Source organism: Phyllostomus discolor, chromosome 9 (assembly GCF_004126475.2).
Source record: "Phyllostomus discolor isolate MPI-MPIP mPhyDis1 chromosome 9, mPhyDis1.pri.v3, whole genome shotgun sequence".
NCBI lineage: Eukaryota > Metazoa > Chordata > Mammalia > Chiroptera > Phyllostomidae > Phyllostomus > Phyllostomus discolor.
In genome coordinates, this window is record NC_040911.2 from 50295921 (window position 1) to 50319028 (window position 23108).

At 35.5% G+C, this 23108-nt stretch overlaps 1 protein-coding gene across 1 annotated transcript in view; it reads right to left on the reverse strand.

Annotated features, from left to right (window-relative positions):
- The window catches only part of PIEZO2 (piezo type mechanosensitive ion channel component 2), a 427386-nt gene that overhangs the window by 335648 nt on the left and 68630 nt on the right, over positions 1-23108 (reverse strand). Inside the window, 1 exon segment of the mRNA XM_036009325.1 lies at positions 22024-22149. Coding sequence (XP_035865218.1) covers positions 22024-22149 — 126 coding nt within the window.

A 23108-nucleotide genomic window follows, 5' to 3' on the forward strand; every position in this document is an offset into this window, starting at 1 on the left:
GGCTGCTGTGGTCCCCAGCCTGGTGCCTGCCACAGGATACAAGGAAAGTTAGATCACCAGCTCCCTCCCTTACCAGAGCAGGGAGGGCAGCCCCACACCAGGAGGGACCTGGATGCTAGAAGTTGCTGGGGGGAAATAGGGACAAAGTGGGAGACACATAGAGGCTGTACACATCTTCTGGGATGGTGGAGGCCAGTACCAGAGAAATTGGGGTGCCAGGTGACACCTGGAGAAGGGAGAAGTTGGGTTGTGCCAGACCCTGACTTGGATAGTCTCTGGACTGGCTAGAAAGTTGGGCTGTGTGAAAATCATCCACTTGTTAAGAATGGTGGGAAGCTGCTTTGTAAAGAACTCTTGAGCAGTGGCTGGCCCACCCTGAGTTTGACATGAGCTGCATATCCAGAGGCTGAGTGGATGAGTGGAACCACATGCTGGAAGTTGATATGGGCTGTGCACCCAGAGATTGAGTGGCCAATCTGAGCCTGGCAGCTCACAGGGGACCTGGGCCAGAGACTGGGCAACTGCGAATATTGTGGCCCAGACATGGTCCCCATCCTCTCAAAACCACAGGAAGGGAAAAAAGGTTTCTCCACAATGAGATACCACTTTACACCATTTAGAATGGCCATCATAAACACAGCAACAAACAACAAGTGTTGGAGAGGTTGTGGAAAAAAGGAAACCCTAGTACACTGTTGGTGGGATTGCAGACTGATGCAACCACTATGGAAAACAGTATAGAATTTCCTCAGAAAATTAAAAATGGAACTGCCTTTTGACCTGGCAATTCCAATTCTAGTATTATATCCTAAGAACCCTGAAACACAAATCCAAAAGATCCTATGCACTCCAGTGGTCATAGCAGCACAATTTACAATAGCCAAGTGCTGGAAGCAACCTAAGTGCCCATCAGTAAATTAATGGATCAAAAAACTATAGTACATTACACAATGAAATTCTACACAGTGGAAAGAAAGAAGGTGCTCCTACCCATTGCAACAGAATGGATGCAAGTGGAAAGCATTATGCTAAGTGAAATAAGCCAGGCAGTAAAGACAAATACCACATGATATCTTTTAAATGGAACCTAATCAACAAAACAAGCAGGCAAAATATAACCCAACGATATTAAAATTAAGAACAAACTAACAGTAACCAAAGGGAAGAGGGGAGGAGATAATGTGAGTAAAATGATGAAGGATATACAGGAACAACTATAAAGGATACATGGACAAAAACAAGGGGGGATAGAAAGAGGGGATGGAGGTGGGGATGGCTGGTATGGTAGGGAGGGATCGGTGGAAGGGACAGAAAACTGTACTTGAACAATAATAAAATTCAAAAGTACTTTAGAAAAGAGAGAGAATGGGAATTTGGTGTGGTGCTGAACAGTCCATGCACACATGTGATGAATTCAGAGCCTGGGTAACAGTAACCACTGAGGCATGACAATATGCAGAGCTTGGAATCAACTGAAAATCCCATGAGAGAATGGGAATAACCTGGAATCAATTGAGTGTTTCTCACATCTTGGATAGAAGCCCATTTGGAAGTTAGATGCCTAGGACACTGAATCTATTGCTCACACTTCCTGGTCAACATCTCATTCTTCAGGTATCTAGTGCTGGAGGTGAGGCGGAGAACAATTCAAGACTCTTGCCATTTACACTGAGAATGTCCTCTGAAGACTTAGTCACTAAACAAATAATAGTAACAATGCAAAGGAGAAAGAGAAGTGCCCCTTTTTTTCATTTTTCTCTCCATTTTTTTAAGAGATAAAAGTAATTTGGGGCTGTTTTCCACATTTTTTAAAAAATTATCAAGTATTCATGACCCTAGCTTTTCTCTCAAGCTGAGAGTGACTAAAAAATCTAATAGCCCCCCTCCTGTCATATTGTTTCCTGTGAATTGTTAGAGCCTCAATATTTCTAGTTTCAGAGACTCATTTATTTTATATACAGATACCTTTTAATATTTGTAAAAGTCCAAAAATTATTAAAATGAAATAAAATTAAAGCTTTTTATCAGCTTTGGAATATTTGAGATCATAAGGCTCTGAGCTTGATCTTACAGAATGCAATTTCTCTGCATCTAATAAATTGCTTATCTCCATTTTGTTTAGTTCTTTTTCTAGAGTTTTGTTCTGTTCTTTCATTTGCACCATATTTCTTTGTTTCCTCATTTTGGCAACCACTCTGGGTTAGTTTCTATGTATGAAGTAGACCTGCTTTGGCTCTGTGTCTTGGTAGTGAGGCCTAAGACACAGAGGTGTCCATGTAGTAGGTGTCCTGTAGAGCCCAGTGTAGGTACTTCAGCAGCATAAAAAAGACTCAGGCAGAAATGAAAGATATACTAATTGAAATAAAGAACAATTTACAGGGAATCAAGAACAGGGTGGATGAAGCCAAAAATCAAATCAATAATTTGGAAGATAAGAAAGAAAAAGACATCCAATCAGTAGAGCAAGAGGAAAAAAGAATCCAAAAAATCTATGATAGTGTAAGGAACTTCTGGGCCAACTTCAAACATGCCCACATTTGCATGATAGGGGTGCCAGAAGGAGAAGAGGAAGACCAAGAAATTGAAAACCTATTTGAAAAAAATAATAAAAAAACTTCCCTAATATGGTGAAGGAAATACACATACAAGTCCAGGAAGCACAGAGAGTCCCAAACAAGATGGACACAAAGAGAACCACACCAAGACACAACATAATTAAAATGCCAAAGGTTAAAGATAAACAGAGAATCTCAAAAGCAGCAAGAGAAAGCAGATAATTACCTACAAAGTAGTGCCATAATAATGTCAGCTAATTTCTCAAAATAAACTTTATAGGCTAAAAGGGATTGACAAGAAGTATTCAAAGCAATGAAAAGCGAGGACCTATAACCTACATTACTCTATCCAGCAAAGCTATCATTTAAAATTGAAGGGCAGGTGAAGTAGTTCTCAGACAAGGTAAAGAAAGCTAAAGGAGTTCATCATCACCGAACCATTATTATATGAAATGTTAAAGGGATTTATTTAAGAAAAAGATCAAAACTATGAACATTAAAATAGCAATAAATACATAACTATCAACAATTGAATGTAAAAAAAAAAACAAACTAAGTGAACAAAGAGAACAGAGACAGATCATAGATATGGGGAATATTGGGACGGTAGTCAGTGGGGAGGAGGGTCTGGGGGGATGGGGGATAAGATGAAGGGATAAAGAAGTACAAATTGGTAGTTACAGAATAGGCAGGGGAATGTAGAGAGTAAGTATAGGAAATGGAGTTTCCAAAGAACTTATATGCATGACTCATGGACATGAACAAAGGAGGGGGGATTGCTGGAGAGAGTGAGGGTGCTGGATGGAAGGGGGCAAAGGGGGAAAACTGGGACAACTATAATAGCATAATCAATAAAAAGAAGAAAAAAGAGAAATGCAGTTTCTGCTTTTCATCTTTTTATTGAAATTAGAAAATCTTAAAAATGTCAAACTAATATAGTACATACTTTAAATATTAACATTGCTTTTATTCAACCAAATGCCCTTACAAGTGTCCAACCCATGACCTGTGGGCCACATGCAGTCCAGGATGGCTACTAATTTGGCCCAACACAAAATTAAGTAAATTTACTTAAAGCATTATGAGATTTTTTGTGATTATGTGTTGCAATGTATTTAATGTGTGGCCCAAGACAAGTCTTCTTCCAGTGTGGCCCAGAGGTGCCAAAAGGTTGGACAATCCTGCTTAGGACTTATTTAAAGTATTTAAAATATAGCTTTAAGAATTTTAACTGTGTGATAGCAAGAAGTGAATCTTCTTATATATCTAACTTCTAAGATATTTTTCAAGAAACATTGATGGCCTGACCCTACAAGAGAAGTCAAAATTCTCTAGTCTAAAAGTTATTGTTTTTTATTCTATTTTCATTTAGTATAAATGAATGATTAGAATTTCTTATTTTCACTTAAACTCTAAAAAGTAATGGGAAATCATGAAGAGTAGCATTTCCAGTCCTAAAATACTCATTTATAGACACAGTATATTTAACACCTCAGGTGACTCCAAGAAGCAATAGAGTAATAACAATTACACTGCTGTGGCCACAAATAAGTAAATCTTACAACTTTATGGTGAGTATCCATTTTTACTTGATTGGTTTTTTATGAATCAATTGTGTGTTTGTTTTTCCTGAGTTGATATTTAGACTAATAAAAGTACCATTACCCTAATTTTAAATTAATATTATCATTTTTCCAAAAATATTATTAACTGAGCACTAGACCAGGTATGCTAGTGTAATATTTGTATCAACTGTCTCAGTGACCTTGGTAAAGTCACATAACTATTGTGTCTCTGCTTATTCTTGAACTGCAAAGGTTGGACTGAATAGCCTATAACATTCCATTTCGTAGTTGTGCCCGTTATTCTGCAGAACAGATATTTCAAAATGAGTCAGCATGTGTATGATATAATTCCAAAGAGACACCCATTAGAATTCTGCTTCTACGTGGCCTTTCAAGTTAACAATGGATATAGGCAGTTTTATACCCTTACACTGATAGGGATCTAACTCCACATGGGGAATTTGAGTTCAATGGAGAAGGATTTTTTTCATAAGTTATATAAGGCCACACTTAACCAATCTTAAATGTAAAGTCAATGTGGCTATATGATGTTATTCCTGGGAGAAAATAAATTTAAACAAATAACAAAGAAATATACAAAAGTTCTTTCTTTAGAGATCAATTAATCAAAACATCTCACAACCAAACAATAGCATCAAGAATGTTGGCTACCCTGGAGGATGTATATAAATGTGGGTGAGCTGTTGCACAATTTAGGCTACATGAAAAGCCTTTCAGAAACACACCCTAATTCTCCTAACACTCACACTTTTTTTTTTTGTCCAAGAACCTAGACCAAAGACTTCACTCTTCAAAGTCTCATCACATACATACATATCATATCATCACATACATATCAAATTTAAAGTCAATATCCTGACCAAATGAATAATATCCACAAAACATCAAACATGGTTTTTCATGTTAAGTGGTTATGTATACAGCAATGATAAAAAATAATTTCTTTTCTACATTTATCTTCTTTTCCCCCAGATAGCAGTACTGATTCATACTAACATAACTCATGGATGAATTACATATAAAAACACCTAGAAATTAAAAGGGAGCTGAGTCTGAAAATATATGCTATCATATTGCCTTTACCAGAAGGTATTTTTCTATTTTGTGGTTTTATGTTGATGTGTACACAGTTATATCTTACTCTGAAATTAAGATGACTGGGCATTTCAATAGATGCCAATTCAGGCTATTATCATTTACATTTCAAAATCATCTAAGGTTTATATTTCCTGCTTGCATTTTGTTTTTTCAGGCTTATCCAGCATCTTCTCCAAATGAAACCCACGTTTCACAATAAAAAGAAACAGAAGGGGGAATAGAACACAGGAGAAAAAGAAGAATCAGGAGAAATAGATGTATTACAGAAACAGAGTCTACAAGGTATCAAAGAAACCAACTTTCTGCCAGACCTCAGAGAAGAGTGCCTTGTGCATGAGCATGCTCACTTAGTGTTATCAAACAAAGGGTTGTTTAACCAATGATGATGAAAAAATTTAGTAGCTACTTTGGGGAAAAAATTCACTCTTCAAAGTCTCTATGCAAAATAAACTCTAGATGAATTAAGGAGTTGCCTATATATTTAATTATGAAAAACAACAAAAATAGGATAAAATACATATTTACTTTGTAAATTTACAGCATTGAAGCAATAGGGAAAATAGTACTGATGAATTAATGAATAGTATTGATAACAATACAAATGAAAAAACTCAATGTAATACAATTAACAAAACTCAACTTTAGAAATCAACCTTGTGAAATATATTTACAAAGAGTAACATGGGCAACTATATGAGCAAGTCTTCCACAAAAATAAATATAATTAGTGTACATAATGAAAAATATTTGCTTACACTAGCAATTATTTTAAGAAAAACACTGCGTTATTTAAATTCTACTAAGTTGCAAAAGTACTTTATTCATATACTGATGAGATTTTAGTAAATATGATAACATCTTAAAATTATTTTTCCTTTGTTGAGATAAAATTCATGTACCATATTATTAACATTTTGAAATGAACAATTCAATGGCACTTAGTATAATTATAATGCTATATAACCACCAGCTCTATCTACTTCCAAAACATTTTTACCACCCCAGAAGAACACCCCATACTCATTAGTCACTCCCCATTGTTCCCTCTTTATAGCCTCTGGCAACCACAAATATGCTTTCTGCCTTTATGTATTTGCTTATTCTGGATACTTCATATAAAGGGAATCATACAATATTTGAACATTTTTGTCTGGCTTCCTCACTTAGATAATGTTTTTGAGGTTAACCCATGTTGTAGTTTAAATCAACTTCATTTGTTTTTGTGGCTGAATAATATTCATACATATATATCACATTTATATACATAGATCCCATTTATGTATATGCCACATGTAATATATCACATTTTGCTTGTCCCCTCATCTTTTGATGGATATTTGGGTTGTTTCCACCTATTATGAATAATTTTCTTCTGTGAACATTTGTCAGTATCAGTTTGAACACCTGTTTTCAATTCTTTTGAGCATATACCTAGGAGTAGAATTTCCAGAATATATAATAGATCTGTGTTTAATATTCTGAAGAACCACAAAATGGTGTTCCATAAATGCTGCACAATTTTACATTCCCTCCAGCAATGTACAAGGATTCCAATTTCTCCATACCTCACCAACACTTGTTATTATCTTTTTAATTATAGCCATTCTAGTGGGTGTGAGGTGGTATCTCATTGCAGTTTTACTTTGTATGACCTTAATAACTATTGATGGTGAGAATTTTTATGTACTCTTCAGCTATTTCATACATCAGGATGAGGCTGTGAGTGAAGATTTTTTTGAGACTTCATGGGGTCCCTAGGCTTTGAGGCTTATGAAGCATTTTGAAAATCTCTCTCTCCATCTGTCCATCCATCCATGCATCCATCATTCATTCCATCATTTATTTCTTTTTAAAGGTGGCATTCCAAGAGGTATAAGCACATTGATGACAAGTATGGTCAGTAAAGGAAGAGGGAAAATAATATTCATTTTTTTTCTTTTAACAAATGTTTTTTATTTCCTTGTCCAACCAGGTGTAACTGAGTTAGAGCATGGATCTTGTGTGAGAGACAAAAAGCAGGAATGAACTGGACAATAATAATATGTTCCAAAAATTTTACAATATTCCATTCTTTAACCTAGCAAATCTATTCCTACAATTTTATCCTAGATAAATAAACAACAGATTTCAATGTATAAATCCTCACAATAATATTAAACAACAAAGGTCAAGGAAAATTTTGTGACATTTTTGTGTATCAACATGAGAGAAGATTATATAATAAATAAAATATTTATAAATATTTATGTGGAAACATAACACATAGTAATAGAGTTCTGGTTTTCATTCAGGTGATCCAGGTCTGATGCCAGTCATAGGGACATGGATTTAAGGACACATATGATCCATGAGGGCAGGGATCCTTGATTTATTCACTAAAGTAGCCCAAATCTAAAACAGTGTCTACTGCATAACAGATTATCAATAAATGTTTGTGAATGAATGCATACATGGATTAATTAATAATTATATAAATCAAAGTATATATGGCATATGAAATGTAATACACAAAAATGAAAATATTCAACCAAGTCTCTTATTGACATCTGAAATTAAGCCCAAACCTTTGTCCTTCCCGTTGGAATTCATTATCTCCTATTTCAATTAAACACACTGTTCTTCTCCAGCTCCTCAAGGCAGAAACCTAGGTATCATTACCTCATTCCTTAACACCCCACTCCTAAGCTACTCATTCACCAAATCACTGATCCCTCCTCCTTAATATCTTTCCACTGTCTTTACTTGTCTCCACTATCATTGGCATCATTGTTTTCTCATGGAATACTGGTAGAGCATACAAAATGGTTTCCTGCTTTCAGTCTTCCCCATTTTCAATCCATTCTTCACACAGGAGGCCAGTGTGCATTCTTTTAAAGGACAAATCTTAACATTTCTCTCCTTTGCTTAAGAGTTGTCAAAACATCCCCATTACCCATAAGGAAAACCCATGGTTCTTGATATAGTTTATATTAGAAATGCTCAATATTGTGTACAGATTAAATCATCAGTATAGCAGTTAAATAATAGTAGTGCTCAGGTCCTGTCTGAAAGACTTAGTTTCAATAGATTTGGGGGTGAAGCCCAGGCATGAATATTTTACAAAGCAACCTTGCAGGTTATTCTACTTTCAACCAAGGTTACAACCCATTGGTTTATACAGCATTTTGTGCTTTGGCTACTACTTAACTCTTTGTATCCACTTTAGTTACTTTTAACCTCACATTCCAAACTCCAGTTATAATGTCTTCTCTCAATTCTTCATATATGCTGTGATCTCTTTTGCTTCTGAGTTTTTGTACCTTCTTTGCCTTTCGAGGGGAATAGTCTTTCCACTCTCTTAGGCAAGATTACATATACTCTTCCTTCAGGTTTCTGCTTTAGTATTAGTTCCTCTAGGGAGTCTTCTACCCCAGACTGATGTAGGTACTTATTGTGTATATTTCCACTGTTCTTTGTGCATTCTCAATAATAGTGCTATATCAAACTCTATTACTGTGTTTCCTTTACTTGTCTGCCTCCACCTTCCAACAGCAGACTGTAAAGTTTGCAAGGGCAGGGACTGTGATGTCTGTTGGCTGCTATGTGCTCAGCACAGGGTGAATGCACACAGTAGACATTTAATAAGCAGTTATCAAATAAACTAATATGTAACAAAATTAAAACTAATTTTCTTTGTGGTGGTTATAGTATCTACTTTATGGAAAAATAAATTTAAAAATGAACAATACAACATATAATCACCATTATAATTTAAACATAACATTCTTTCAAATTTCTTAAGGAAATCAATACAGGATAATCTTTTTTGAGGAGTACCTATAAAAATAAACACAAGATTGCAATGACATTACCCCTTCGTTCCACCCAAGATGGAGACATAGGTAGAAACACTTCACTTCTTTCACAACCGAAAGAAGGATAACAACCAATTTAAAAACAATAAATAAGCAAAAGTGACAGAAAATCAAACTGCATGGAACTCTGACAAACAAGGAGTTAAACATTCATTCAAACCTGACAAGGGGCAGAAATGGACTGCCAGGTAGAGAGGACCTGTGGCAAGACAGTAGACCAAGTGGGTGAGGCAGGGGCTGGCTGACTGGGACACTAAAGACTCAAAACCTCTAGCTGTAAAACATTGTGGGTGTTGCCATGGCAGGAGAAACTCCCAGTCACACAGGAGAGTTTGTTGGAAAGCAGGGCTGGAGTGGAGTAGGCAAGCAGCATTGCTCCCTCTCTGACCCCACTCCCAAAGACAGTGCCATAATTCAACAAAGAGGGTTACCCCACCCTGGCAAATACCTAAGGCCCCACCCCCTTACAACATAACAGGTACACCAAGACAAAGAAATATGGCCCAAGTGAAAGAACAGTCCAAAACTCCAGAAAAAGAGCTAAGTGATGAGGAAATAGACAACCCATCTGATGCAGAGTTCAAAACATTGGTAATCAAGATGCTCACAGAATTGACTGAGCTCAGTCACAAAATGAAGGAAGAAATAAAGGCTACACAAAGTGAAACAAAGGAAAATATACAGGGAACCAACAGTGAAGGGAAGGAAGCTGGGACCCAAATCAATGATTTGGAACAAAAGGAAGAAATAAACATCCAACTGCAGCAGCATGAAGAAATATGAATTCAAAAAAATGAGGAGAGGCTTAGGGGTCTCTAGGACAAATTTAAGTGCTCCAGTCATCTGAATCAGAAGGAGAAAAGGAAGAGAAATTGAAAACTTATCTGAACAAATAATGAAGGAAAATTTCCCCAATCTGGCAAAGGAAATAGACTTCCACGAAGTCCAGGAAGCCCAGAGAGTCCCAAAGAATTTGGACCTAAGGAGTAACACACTAAGGTACCTCATAATTACATTATGAAAGATGAAGTCTTTCTTATCTACATCCAAGATGAAAGATAAGAAGAGAATCTTAAAAACCACAAGAGAAAAGGGGAGAATAACCTACAAAAGAATTCCCTTAAACTATCAGCTGATTTCTCAAAAAAAACCTTATAGGCAAGAAGGGGCTGGAAAGAAGTATTCAAAGTAATGAAAGGCAAGGACCTACATCCAAGATCACTCTATCCAGAAAACCTATCACTTAGAATGGAGGGCAGATCAAGTGCTTCCCAGATAAGGTCAAGTTGAAGAAGTTCATCATCACCAAGCCCTTATTATATAAAATGTTAAAGGGACTTAACTAAGAAAGAGAAGATCAAAAACTATGAACAGCAAAATGATAGCAAACTCATAACTATGAACAACTGAACCTGAAAAACAAAAACTAAGCCAATAATAAGAACAGGAACCAAATCACAGAAATGGACGTCACATGGAAGGTTATCAGTGGAGAGATGGTGGAGGAGAATGGGGGGAAAGCTACAGGGAATAAGAAGCATAAATGTTAGGCATAAAATAGACAGGGGGAGGTTAAGAACAGTATAGGAAATAGAGAAGCCAAAGAACTTACATGTACAACCTATGGATGTGAACTGGGGGCAGAGGATGCTTGAAGGTGGGGGAGAGCAGGTCAGAGGGGAGGTAAAGGGGAGGTAAAGAGGAGAAAAAAATTGGGACAACTGTAATAGCACAATCAATAAAATATACTTAAAATAAAATGAAAAAACCACAAGATTGCAATGAAAGTATCATGCTACTGATTCTGCAAAACTAGTAAGAAAGAAACCTGTGCATGATCTGTCTTGATCTGATTAATGTAATTCATATATCATGAGTACTTTGGTTTTTATTATTATCCATTGGCATTGGGGATGCTGCAACTACCACATGAAAATTTTTGGAAATCAGTCATAACATCTCACTCCATTGAGTTCCACTGTTTCTTCTTGGGCTCTGCAAAAATGATCACCTGATTAAAAACTGGAGGTTATATACTAAATAACAATGCAAGGCAATAAAAGAAAAGCATGTGAAATCATAATTGTCAATGTGACACATGTTTGCAAAGCAACTACTTTTTATTTTTCAAAAAATAAATAATAAAGCAATGTGTAAAACTTATGTCCTGAAGTGTATTATAACATTTTATAGTAATATCTTTAATATTAACATTCTATATTATGGGTGGAACAAAAGTCAGTTAACAGTTGTTTGTACAGAAAATAATACAATATTTAATAAATAATAATTCAAGAATGAACTCTCTGTGTTTCATGTACTCACAATTGTAAACCTACTTTTGCCCCACCTTGTATATCCATATTCTGCAATGAGAATCTCAGGAAATGTTTAAATGTCTCTAAAAATGAATGTAAGAGATAAATTATATTAGCACATTTTTGTCAGTCTTCCACATCTCTGAATACATTTTTACTGCATGAAATCAAGAGGGATTTTCTAAATCCAAACTCCTATTTTAAGAAAGAAATGGTTTCCATTGATGAATCCACATACTTAACTCCTAAAATATAAATCAGTTTTGTAAGTCTGAAGGATAACTAAAGTGTGTCATACTATTATTTTCTGGAATGTGGTGACTATACATGGCTCAAGTTTTTTGCCTCCATTATGCCCTTGAAACACCCTTCCATTATACCAGGAGTATGAAAACACACAGTTATAGCTTTATGTTGTCAGTCCATAATTTTGAGGTTAAGTTTACTCCCATACCACACAGACTCACCTTAGTGCTTTTATGGTAAATAATTTACACTAGGAATGCTGCATCATGCAACTAAGGTTAGAGCAATTGGTATTTAAGCAAACACAATCGATCCCAAATCATTTTAAATTCCCTGCATTATGATTTATCTTACAGCAAGGACTGGTGGTGAGCAGATGAGCTCGAGAAGAATGGCATGACTATTTTTCACTTGCAGGCTTTCTTTCCCTCCCCAGTTATTAATGAGACTGTCTTGACAAAGCACACCCACCCCTCACAACTTCCTTCCTCCTGTTCTATCCTGGCCACTTCCTGCTTTGTCTTTCTGTTTTCATTCCTAATTTCCCCAAATCCAAATGAAATCCAATTTTTTGCTCACAAAGGAAATCAAATACCAACTTTCTTAATATATAATTTTTGAAGAGAAGTAAAAGCCCTCATATGAGATGGTCATTCTCATATTTCCTCAGGAACTGAGATGGGAGCCCTGGTCAGTGTGGCTTAGTTGTTTGGAGCATTGTCCCTTAGGTGAAAGGTTGTGGGTTCAATTTCTGGTCTGAGTGTGTATGGGAGGTAACAAATTGATGTTTCTCTTTCACATGGATATCTCTCTTTCCCTTCCTCCCAGTGAAAAAAAATATCCTCAGGTAAGGATAGAAAAACAATTCAAATAGAAAATAAAAAGGGGGAAAATGGCAATAACTATCAGTAGGATTTTCAGTAGGCACCTGGAGGGCATAGAGAGGGGAACAGGTTCCTGACAGAGAGGTGCTATCAGCACACTATGATTGTTCTCACTGGTGGCTCAGCCCAGCCATGGAGCTGGGTGGTGAGCCATCCACTGAAAACAGGTCATAAGAGAGTCATCCAGTTTCATCTTTGTCACATTTTTTTGCTGCTATTAACTAATTTATTCATTCTTCAAAAAATATTGGGCAGGATACTATCCATGGGCATCTGTGGTAGGTACTCAGGTTACAAAAATAAATAAAACACTAGAGTCTCTACCTTCAATCTGACCATATTCTAATGAAAGAATATATAAAATTAGTAATTATAACTTAGTAGGAAATATTCAATGACTAATGCATAGAGTATTTGGGGAGCCCAAAGGCACATGACCTGTCAGCTCAGGTCTCCTGGAGGAGGCAGTCAGTACTGAAGGATGGGTCTATTGCAGAAGGGGAGGACAGGTGGTGTGGGTAAGAACATTCTCTCAGAGGAATAGCAAGACCAAAGATATGAGCAAGAAATAAGAAGATTGTAGGATTTAGAAGTCAAAGACAGAAATCAAGCTACTGAGGTCACCTTCTTACCTTCCTCGGGCCTCTTGTTTCCCTGTCTAGATCAGCCCACTGACCTGACTGGCACACAGCCACATAGCAGGCACAGGGAGCCAGCACCCTCCTTAGTGATGTTGCATGCTATTGTCACTTTTTTGTCTAAGCAGAACTTAACTCTTTTGTGGCTCTTTATTTTATCTGGAGTGAGTAAAATATCTAGTACCTTTCAGAACTATGAGGCAAAATTAAGATATTATAAATACCCTGGCCCATCATGGGCAATTATACACTGAAACTATTATCATTACTCATTTAGAGCAAAAGTTAGAACCAAAAAGATTTTGTGTATAAAAATAAAACAACAAACAAACAAAGAGAAGCCATGTGTGAGCTATTGTTAAAAAGATTTGTTGGAGTGCTTGATCTGTCAGGAACTATAAACATTTTACTTCATTTAGGGATGAGATTAAAATGCTATATGGTAAGGAGAGAGGCTGTACACATCAGTAGAATCAAAATCCCAAAGCAAAGATGGGAGCACATCTGTCTTAAGAAGTAGGATGTCACAAGCAATAGATTTGATATTTCAGGTAAGAAAAGATCTATATGATAAACATACAATTTTAACTGATGGGAAGGATAATTACCAGAGCAAGGAAAGTCACAGCCCAATGATGTTTGGCATTAATGGGCCATACCTATCCCACCAGATAAGACACTGATGCTCTCTTAGCTGATCATCCACAAAAAAAAAGCACTGAGGAGCTGAGCAGATAGCAAAGGAGAGGAACTCAAGATGTATCTGAAAAAAAAAAAAGACTTAGATGTGATAACACAGATACTTCAAATATTTGAAATACTGGTGGGTAGAGAAAGGATTACACTATATGTATGCAAGATCCAGATTTTAGGGTTTCAAATTTCAAAGATTTCCACATACCAAAAGGCATCCCACACACTCTTTTTGATTTGTTAACTGACTTACATCTTCAGGATAAAATATCTCCAATTTTCTCAGGCTTTAAAAATGCAGAGTAAAACTACTCACAGGCCAGAAAGCCTTGGTGGTTGGCAAGTTGACACAGGGCCTATGGCAGAACAATTGTCTACACCCATTCCAAAGCAATGTCAGCAGGGAAGTGAATCAGGCAGGACTAGGACACAACCCAGCAGTAAATGTTAATCCATGCATGCAGCCAGGCAGCTCCTGTAGTGTCCCATTTCTGTCTCTTGGGGTGAAGATATTATTTTTTAGTGGTTTATAACAAATATTTACCAAGTAAACTACACTAACTATCAACTGTGAACAATTTACCTATATTTAGCATATCAGATTAATTATCTTATTACTCAGCACATCCCCCAAATTTGCATGCCCTATTCTTTAAAATCTAGTTATCTGCCCTGGCTGGCATAGCTCAGTGGATTGAGCGTGGGCTGCTAACCAAAGTGTGGCAGGTTCGATTCCCAGTCAGGGTACATGCCTGGGTTGCAGGCCACAGCCCCCAGCAACTGCACATTGATGTTTCTCTCTCTCTCTCTTTCTCCATCCCTTCCACCTCTAAAATAGATAAATAAAATCTTTTTAAAAAATCTAGTTATCTGAAGACCAATCTCTCCATAAAGCTCTACCCAACATCTCATGAGGCTGGTTAATATACTGGAAACAATATGGGTTGTGGAGGCCAAGAGACCTCAATTTGAATTCTGGTTCTGCCACCAATCAAGTAACCTAAGGTATGATACTTCCTGCCTCTAGTCTTCACTACCCTCTCAATAATATGGAAGAGAAAGCTACTACTTTTTAAGAGACACAGTAAGGATTAAAGTGAGGTGTATATAAAGGGTTAGTTAACTTCACATACATATACACTAGCCCCTTCTCTTCCTAATATTTCCATCCTTTATTGCTTTCTTTTAAAATTCTATATTATAAAAAAGGTAATAAATAGGGAATAATATTGTATTTTCCTCTGTGAAGGCAATGCATAGCATGGGTGAAAAGCTGTGAGGCCCATAAGAGAATGAGGATAGAAACAAAATGTATTCACAAATCCAGACAAGACCTGACACTGAAGCCATGGAACAAGTAGGGTGAAAATTCCCAGTGGAGAAGGTGCTGAAGACGAGAAAAAAAGTACTGAAGGAGAGTGTAGGGTCACTAAAGATACACTTCATTGACATCAACCAATTAGCGCCATTTCACCCTGTTATCTGGGATTTCATTTGCACAACACAGAGCTGGTATAAACTCAAATATAAGAATTAGTAAGAAACTGAGTTAAAGATTGGTACCATGTAAGTTTCATATTTTTTCATAATTTTCAAGTATCAACAATGTGACTGTATATGATTCGGAGGTAAAATTTGGTTCTGAGTTGTTTCTGTCATCTTGTAGTGTGTAGTGCAAGAAATATGACTTCTCTAATAATAATAGCAACAACAACAACAACAACAATAGCTTATACTTACTGAGCACTTGCTATGGGTCAGGCACTATTAAATGCATGGCCTGTGTTAACTCAATGCCCATAACACTTTGAGATAACTGACTATCCTTATCTTCATTTTACAGTAAAGAAAATGAGACATAGATGAGCAACTTGCCACAGTCATATAAGGTCCTAAATTTACGTATATATTGGGTAGCATAAAAAATTCTCATGAAAAATATTATTTCTCACAATAAAATGAGATATTCTATTAGAAAAATGCTATATAAACTAAGCTTCCCTATATAACTATCCAAAATCAAGATATCAGCAAGGCACTGGCCTAAGAGATTCTAATCTTGATGGGGTTTCTCTTCCTCATGATTCTACCCCCTCAATTTTTCCTTTAGCCTGAGTTTAGCTTTTGCCTGTAATAACTAAATATATTCTTTATTTCAAGAAAATAGACTCTATCCAATATCATGTTACCAGGGCTCTCATGCAGCAATGCTTTCCATCCAGTCTTCTGATCATAAACCAGTTTTAGGCTGGAAGAGCCTTGCCCACAGGGCTGAATGTGGTTGGCATGTGCCTAAGTGTTGGTACATGGAAAAAGCATTTGCTTCAATCATCAGGGGCTGAAAGAAATAACACTTAAGGCTAATTTTTCTTATTATAAATGTAATCAGAAGCTATACATATGATTCAGATGCTTTTAGACTATTGTAGTTAAGAAAGAAATCAGACTACTGTCTTCATCCTGAAACAGATGACCAGGGGAATTACAACTTGCAACAGGTTTTTCTTGCTTCTTTTGCTTTTAAATTGTTGAATCAAGGGGGTAGTACTTGCTTTGAGGAAGCTAGCAAGGGAGAGGAGAAGAAAAGAGAGATGGGATGCATCAAGGCTTTCCTAGAAGCTGCCTCACAGAGCCTCCAAACCAAATTTCATAAGAAAGCAGGCAGCAGAAAATGACTTCAAAAAACAACTCTTAAAGCAAGTGTGGGTCTAGTTTCCTTTTCCATATTTTATCTCCCAGTCCCTAAATACTAACTCTTTCCTCCACAGGACTGTTTCAGATATGAAACATAAAAATAAAGAATGTCCTTAGCTATGCAATAATTTTATGAGGATGTATCCATCAGGTTGCTGAAAATCTAGGGGTCCATCTCTAATTACCACAATTAATGATGAGCAAAGCATGGGATGAATTTCTGTCTATGTGTGCCAAGAGACAAGCCACTGGCACTGAAAAGCAGAGTGTCTGCCAGATTGGCTTACTCTTTGGTTCCGCCTGACAATCATTGGAATGGGATGCTGAACCACCAGGTCACATGTTGTTGTGTCATACCTTGGGGCTTAGCATTGAGAACTTCATATGTTTTGACAATAGCAGAGCATTAGAATTAAGTACAATTAAGGCATATAATAACCTCTTGGTCAATGGGCTTCTGGATCAAGTTCTCTATGCTGTTAAAATGAGAAAAGTTGATACTCTAGATGTCCCTCTCCCAAACTGGAAGAAAGCAGCTGACCGTCAGGAGAAAACTAATCTAACAATAAATGCTGCAATTGAAATATTCAATTCATTATTAGGACAATATTCAAACAAAAGAAAGTACCAGAATACTAAGTACCAGAAACTCTTACTTAAGTCTTTTGAAACTATATTAATTCAAAGTCCTAGAAAATGCAATGTGGAACAAATTCTAAATAGGTGATAGAGTACCACAAAGAGTAGGAAAGAAAGTGGAAACTCAGAGACATCAGTGCTCACATCCCAGCTCAGACACCTGGTAGCTTCAGGCAACTCACAGAGCCTTGTTTCTTCATTGTTAATTACTCTAAACACTACCCTCATCCCTACCTCATCCATCATTACCCTCATCCCTATCTCAACATGGCATGCAGACTGGGCACTGTGTTTATACAAAATAAAGGTAGCTCACTGGAGAGAGAGATCATAAAAAGCACAGCCCTACAGGTATAAGTCTTAGTGAGCTGACAATCCTTTTTGTAGGAATAAAATGATTCCTCTTTCTCCAGCTGGATCCAGCCTGGAAGAGGGACCCCAGCCAGACATCAGTGCCTAGGACAGCCTGCAGCTCCCACTCATTTCCTTAGGCCTGCAGGCAGTGCACAGCTGTTCATCTGCACAGCCCAACCCACCCCCATTTTAAAAATATCATGAGATCGTATGTATGGAATATCCTACTTAAAACAAATTTGTAACTAGAAAAGCATAGTAATTAATTGGAAAAGCAATATAATCATCCCTGGGGGCCTACAGTTGGTAGATGCTCTACAAATAGTAGTTATTATCACCACAAATTTTTCCTTTATAGTTTTGAATTCAAAAGTTTCTTTCAATCAATAGCATGCTTTGGTGCAGCAGAAGAGTCCAGACTGGACTTGAAATTTCCCTAACATTGCCACACATCCACCACTCAGTCAAACAAACTACTTCTATGGAATCTGTAATGACATAATTGGAACCGGGTTTACATTTGTTTAAATAGTATAGTTTTGATGGAATAAAAATATTTTAGTAAGCGGTACAACATATGTTTGAGGAAAATTTACAGAGTTCTCCCCTGCCCCATCGATTTCCTCACTTACCTATAAGAGTACCGTTTTGGAAATGAAAAAGAGAGAGAAAGAGGGAGAGGTGTGTTAAGTTTCAGTTCTGCACAATGGCACCTTTAACAAACCTGCCAGCTAGTCAAAAACTAAATAGCCTGGTTTGAGAAAATCTTTACTACTGCCAGTTAATATTCACAGGGCTCTGGGGGAACAAGAACTTCCAATGACTCAATATTTATAAATGCTACTGTTGTCCCCCAAACATGTGTCTTAGATTCCTGGGGAATACTGAGAGCTTTTGCCAAAATAAGGGTGAGGGTATGTGAACCTTAAATAGGGAGAGGAGCAGTTAGGAAAACAAAATTAAACACATATAAAATGAACACTTGGTGGTCTTGAATTTGAATACCACTTGAATATGATTGGGAAACCTGACCTGTCTGGGTTATTTCACTTTAATTTACCAATGTCTTAAACATACAGAAAGCATCCAAAATGTACAACACTACTGGCCAAGACACTTTTGTCTTTTTATTTGAAATTTTGCTACTTTACATCTACCAATGCTAAGAAAGGCTACACTTCCAATGTGGAGTATCAAAATAACTGAGTTTTTGTTTACAACGCTGGTGGCATAATTGAAACTCCAAATGCTCAAGAAACAATAACATTAGTGAATTGAAGTCAACTCTAAATTAAAAGTCAATGTTTCCATTACCCACTCTAACAGTATTTTCAGGATTTTATATAACTGGATCATTAAAAAAATGCTCTAGGCTGAAAACCTGGTCTGTGTCAATCTTGGACTAAAGTAGTTTGCAAAGCTTTGAAGTTTGCCCTTTTCTTTTATCCATTTTCAAGAATGTATTACTTTTAAATGCTGCACATGAAACTAAACCCCCCAAAATCTCTAATGCCCAATGAGCCAATGCTGTTGTATGTATCACTCATTTTTTTCAGAATACATTTATGACTTCTGTAAACTCACTTTCAAGGTGCTTATGGCTGGAAGTGAAGAGCTCAAATTCTTTTTCTAATTCAATCTTCAGCACATCCTTTCTCTGTAGGTTACTAGCAATATTTCAAACTGGAACATTAACTTTTGTAGAGATAAAATTCAAATTAGAATCTGTCTTGGTAGAAATAACATTTCTCTTATGACTTTATTAGATAGGCTGTGGAACAGAAGAGTTTTTGTATGGGAGTGTCAAAAAAGAAAGGTAGGATGATATATTAGATTTAGACATGTTAAGAGATATTGTGGTGAAGAATAGTAGTAGAGGGCAATGTGCATGAATCAAAACATCTTTGAGAGAAGCATTAAAATATCTTGGTATCTAGAAGCCCAGATATTTAGGCTATGAATTGGAAGAGGCAGATCTAACTCCTCAGGATTAGGATGCAAGGAATGCTTAGGAAGAAGCATATCAAAAGGTCAGCTCTGACTGCATCTGAGATGGCCTCCACTTTTCATCCCTGAGAAACAAGGGATGATGTGAATGTGGGGCCTACCCAAGGTATCTAGGTAATTTGGATCCTTGCCTGAGAAGGAGGAGACAATGTAAAAACAAACTTACATGTGTTTGTATGTTAAAGTTTATATGTCTTTCTGTCTGTCTGTCTCTGTCTGTACCTTATAGAGAAGTTACAGAGAATAAATACATTCATAAAGGTAAAAAAAGAGGCATTGTTTTAACATTGCATTATTATATTGTTTTTTATTTTGACTCTTCCAAAATTGTGGACAATCACCATTTTGAATAAAAATAGAAATACCTAGACTTTTTGAGTCAGGAGAAATGATGAATTTCACTTCCTAATCTAGATGCTTCCAGTAAATCCTTGCTACATTATCACTTAGCACCTAAAATTATTTGTGAAAACAGGCAAGACATATACTTCTAAACTCAAAATATAAAAATCTGATGACTTGGGCCCTGACCAGTGTGGTTTAGTTGGTTGGGTATCTTCCCACAAAGAAAAATGTTGCTGGTTTGATTCCTAATCAGGCACATGCCTGCCTTGCAGGTTCTTTACTCTCACACATTGGTGTTTCTCCCCATCTCCTTCTCCCTCCTTCTCCCTCTCTAAAAATAAATAAATAAATAAAATCTTTTTTAAAGTCCAGTGATTTGTAATGTACCTGTGATTAAAAGCCTTCAGTGATGAAGAACTCTTTATTCATAAAATAGACTTTCATTCAGACAACACTTATGGTTCAAAATTCTTCTTTATGGTTCTGGGGATGGCTTATCTAAAAACTTGCAAAGGATTTTTGATTGAGAAGCACTATAAAATATCACTGACATCATTTCTTCTAAGTCCAAAACGATTTGAACCTGGCCAAGTGTAATAAATACTCTTTATCACTATAATTTCCACTTATATTTAAGCACTACATTTTATCAAGTTTTTAAAAATCAAGTGAGTTCTTGTAAACATTCAAAAACCCACATCTTTATAATGGAATATTATTTAGCCATGACAAGAAATGAAGTATTGACACATGCTACAACATGGATGAACATTGAAAACTTGATGCTAAATGAAAGAAGCCAGACACAAATAATTCTGTTTAGATAGAATGTCCAGAATAGGTAAATCTAATAGAGGCAGAAGAGGAAATGGGGAATAACTGTTCATAGGCACTAGGTCTCTTTTTGGAGTGATAAAATCGTTCTGGAATTAGATAGTGGTAATGATTGCACAACCTAACAACCACTGAATAATATAATTTAAGTGGGTGAATTTTATGGTATGTAAATTATATCTCAATTTTTAAAAGAATAGACATATCTTAAATCAAAAATCATTTTGATAAGTATCATTATCCAAGTCACTCTGAACTCAGTAAAATGGCCAAAATGGATACTAATTTTAACTGTAAAATTTAGCTCTATAAAGTTACCCAGTGAGAGATACTGAATAGTTTATAAATTTGTTTTTACTAAAGAATCTCTTACTATGTATATGTTAATACTCATTGATTCATAAAGAATTTTGACTCATTTTATATTTTACAGAGAAGTTTAGGTTTACTTCAAATTACTTATGTTTGCACCTATGGAAAATCAGAAAACTGACAAATGAGTTCTTCAAAGAAAAATGGACAATTTAAAACTGTTATTATAGTCTATTTCAGACTTCTCAGGGTTTCTTGAGGTATAACTTAAAACCTATGAATTGTATTCCTTCTACTTGAAATGCTTTTTCTTTTTCAAATCACAATCACATATCCTACAAAAACTGAAGTAGAATTTATTTGAAGGCAAATTAATTTTGGAAAGATGATACTACCTAGGTAAAGCATGTATGTGTTGAATTTTTACTATCATAACTTTAAAATATCATATATATAATGTTATTTTCCTATGAATAAAAACAAAGAATTCCCAATTTGGAAAAGAAACTGTATGTGTCACTATATTTTCTCCATAAAGACATATAAACTTACTTATACTATGCTTCAGAATAGGATTTAAGCCAATACTATAATGACATTCTACTTTTGTATTTTTATTTATGATGTTAAAATTGTACACATCTTGTCTCATTAGCTGTGCTTTGAATTCTAAGGACTGTATGTAAATCTTGATTTTTTGGGCTTATGCTCAATAATAATGTCTTACATACAGAATGGAGTCTAATATTCAATATATATTGAAGATTCATTAATTAATTTGCTAGTATTACTTAATTCTCCATAGCAAAGTTTATTTATATGTATGTATAATATATTGGGTTTAAAAATGACCAAAAATTGCTATGAATTTGATAATATAATTAATTATTACATAGATTTCTATGAGAGTTATGACATATAGCTTTATTATGCACATACATAATATGAAATATAATTAGTACTCACAGTTGTAACCAGGTGCAATACGGTGTTGAGCTTCAAGACTAGCCAATGTGATATGAAAAATGATGTGTAGTAACAGGAAGGAAAGACTGGTGAAGCACAGAGACTTTAATAACTGTCCTGTATGTCCTAGGGGATAAAAGCACAGAGATTGTGAGAGGATGAAACACACCCAATCTCACCTTTGTAGAATTCCACATAAAACATGTTCCTATATAATCCATTATGTAAACTGACTCAAAAGTATATGAAGTGTAACAATTACTCTCTTACCTATTAGTCTAAATATGAAGTCTAATTGTAAAATTATACAATTAACATAGATTAAAAATTCAATGTAAAAGAAACATCCTTTTCTATTTATCATAACTTTTGTGGTTTCATTTTTGTGATAACAAAAATTCCGTATCTCAGAAAATTTTATAAGGGAGTTCTGCCACCTTTGAAAGAACAAATAATCCCTATCTAATAAAAGGAGTTCCAGAGAATAGAGAAAAGGATAAATTTCCTAAAACATTTCAAGAAGATAAAGTAACATTAATTTCAAAATTGAATACATATAGAAAAGAAAAGGAAATTGTGAGTCCATTTTACTTATAACAATAGACACAAATTATTAAAAAGATTTTTGCTAACCAACTGAAATAACATAGGAAAATATAACTCATCATAATAAGCAAGGGGTTATTGTAGATAAACATTAACAAGTGTGGCTTAAGATTAACAAATATTTAAGTCAAAAACTAGTAGTCTGAATCCTGCTTCATTCAATGGATACATAATGAATATTTCATAAAGTCCAAAATCTCTTCATAATAAATGAAAATAACAATCAGAAAACTAGGAACAGAAGGAAATATTCTTAATGTGATAAAGAATTTATATCATAACTAAAGCAAACATCCTACTTAATGGTAGAATTTTAGATATAACCCATTAATGTCAGATAATGATCTAAGATACTTGATATTCTTTCCACTTAACATATAACTAGGTATACTGGTCAATGTTATAAGGTAAGAAAAAAATGAAGAGTTGAAATAATTAGAGTTATTTACAGATAATATGATCCAGTGGAATTTGTCTAT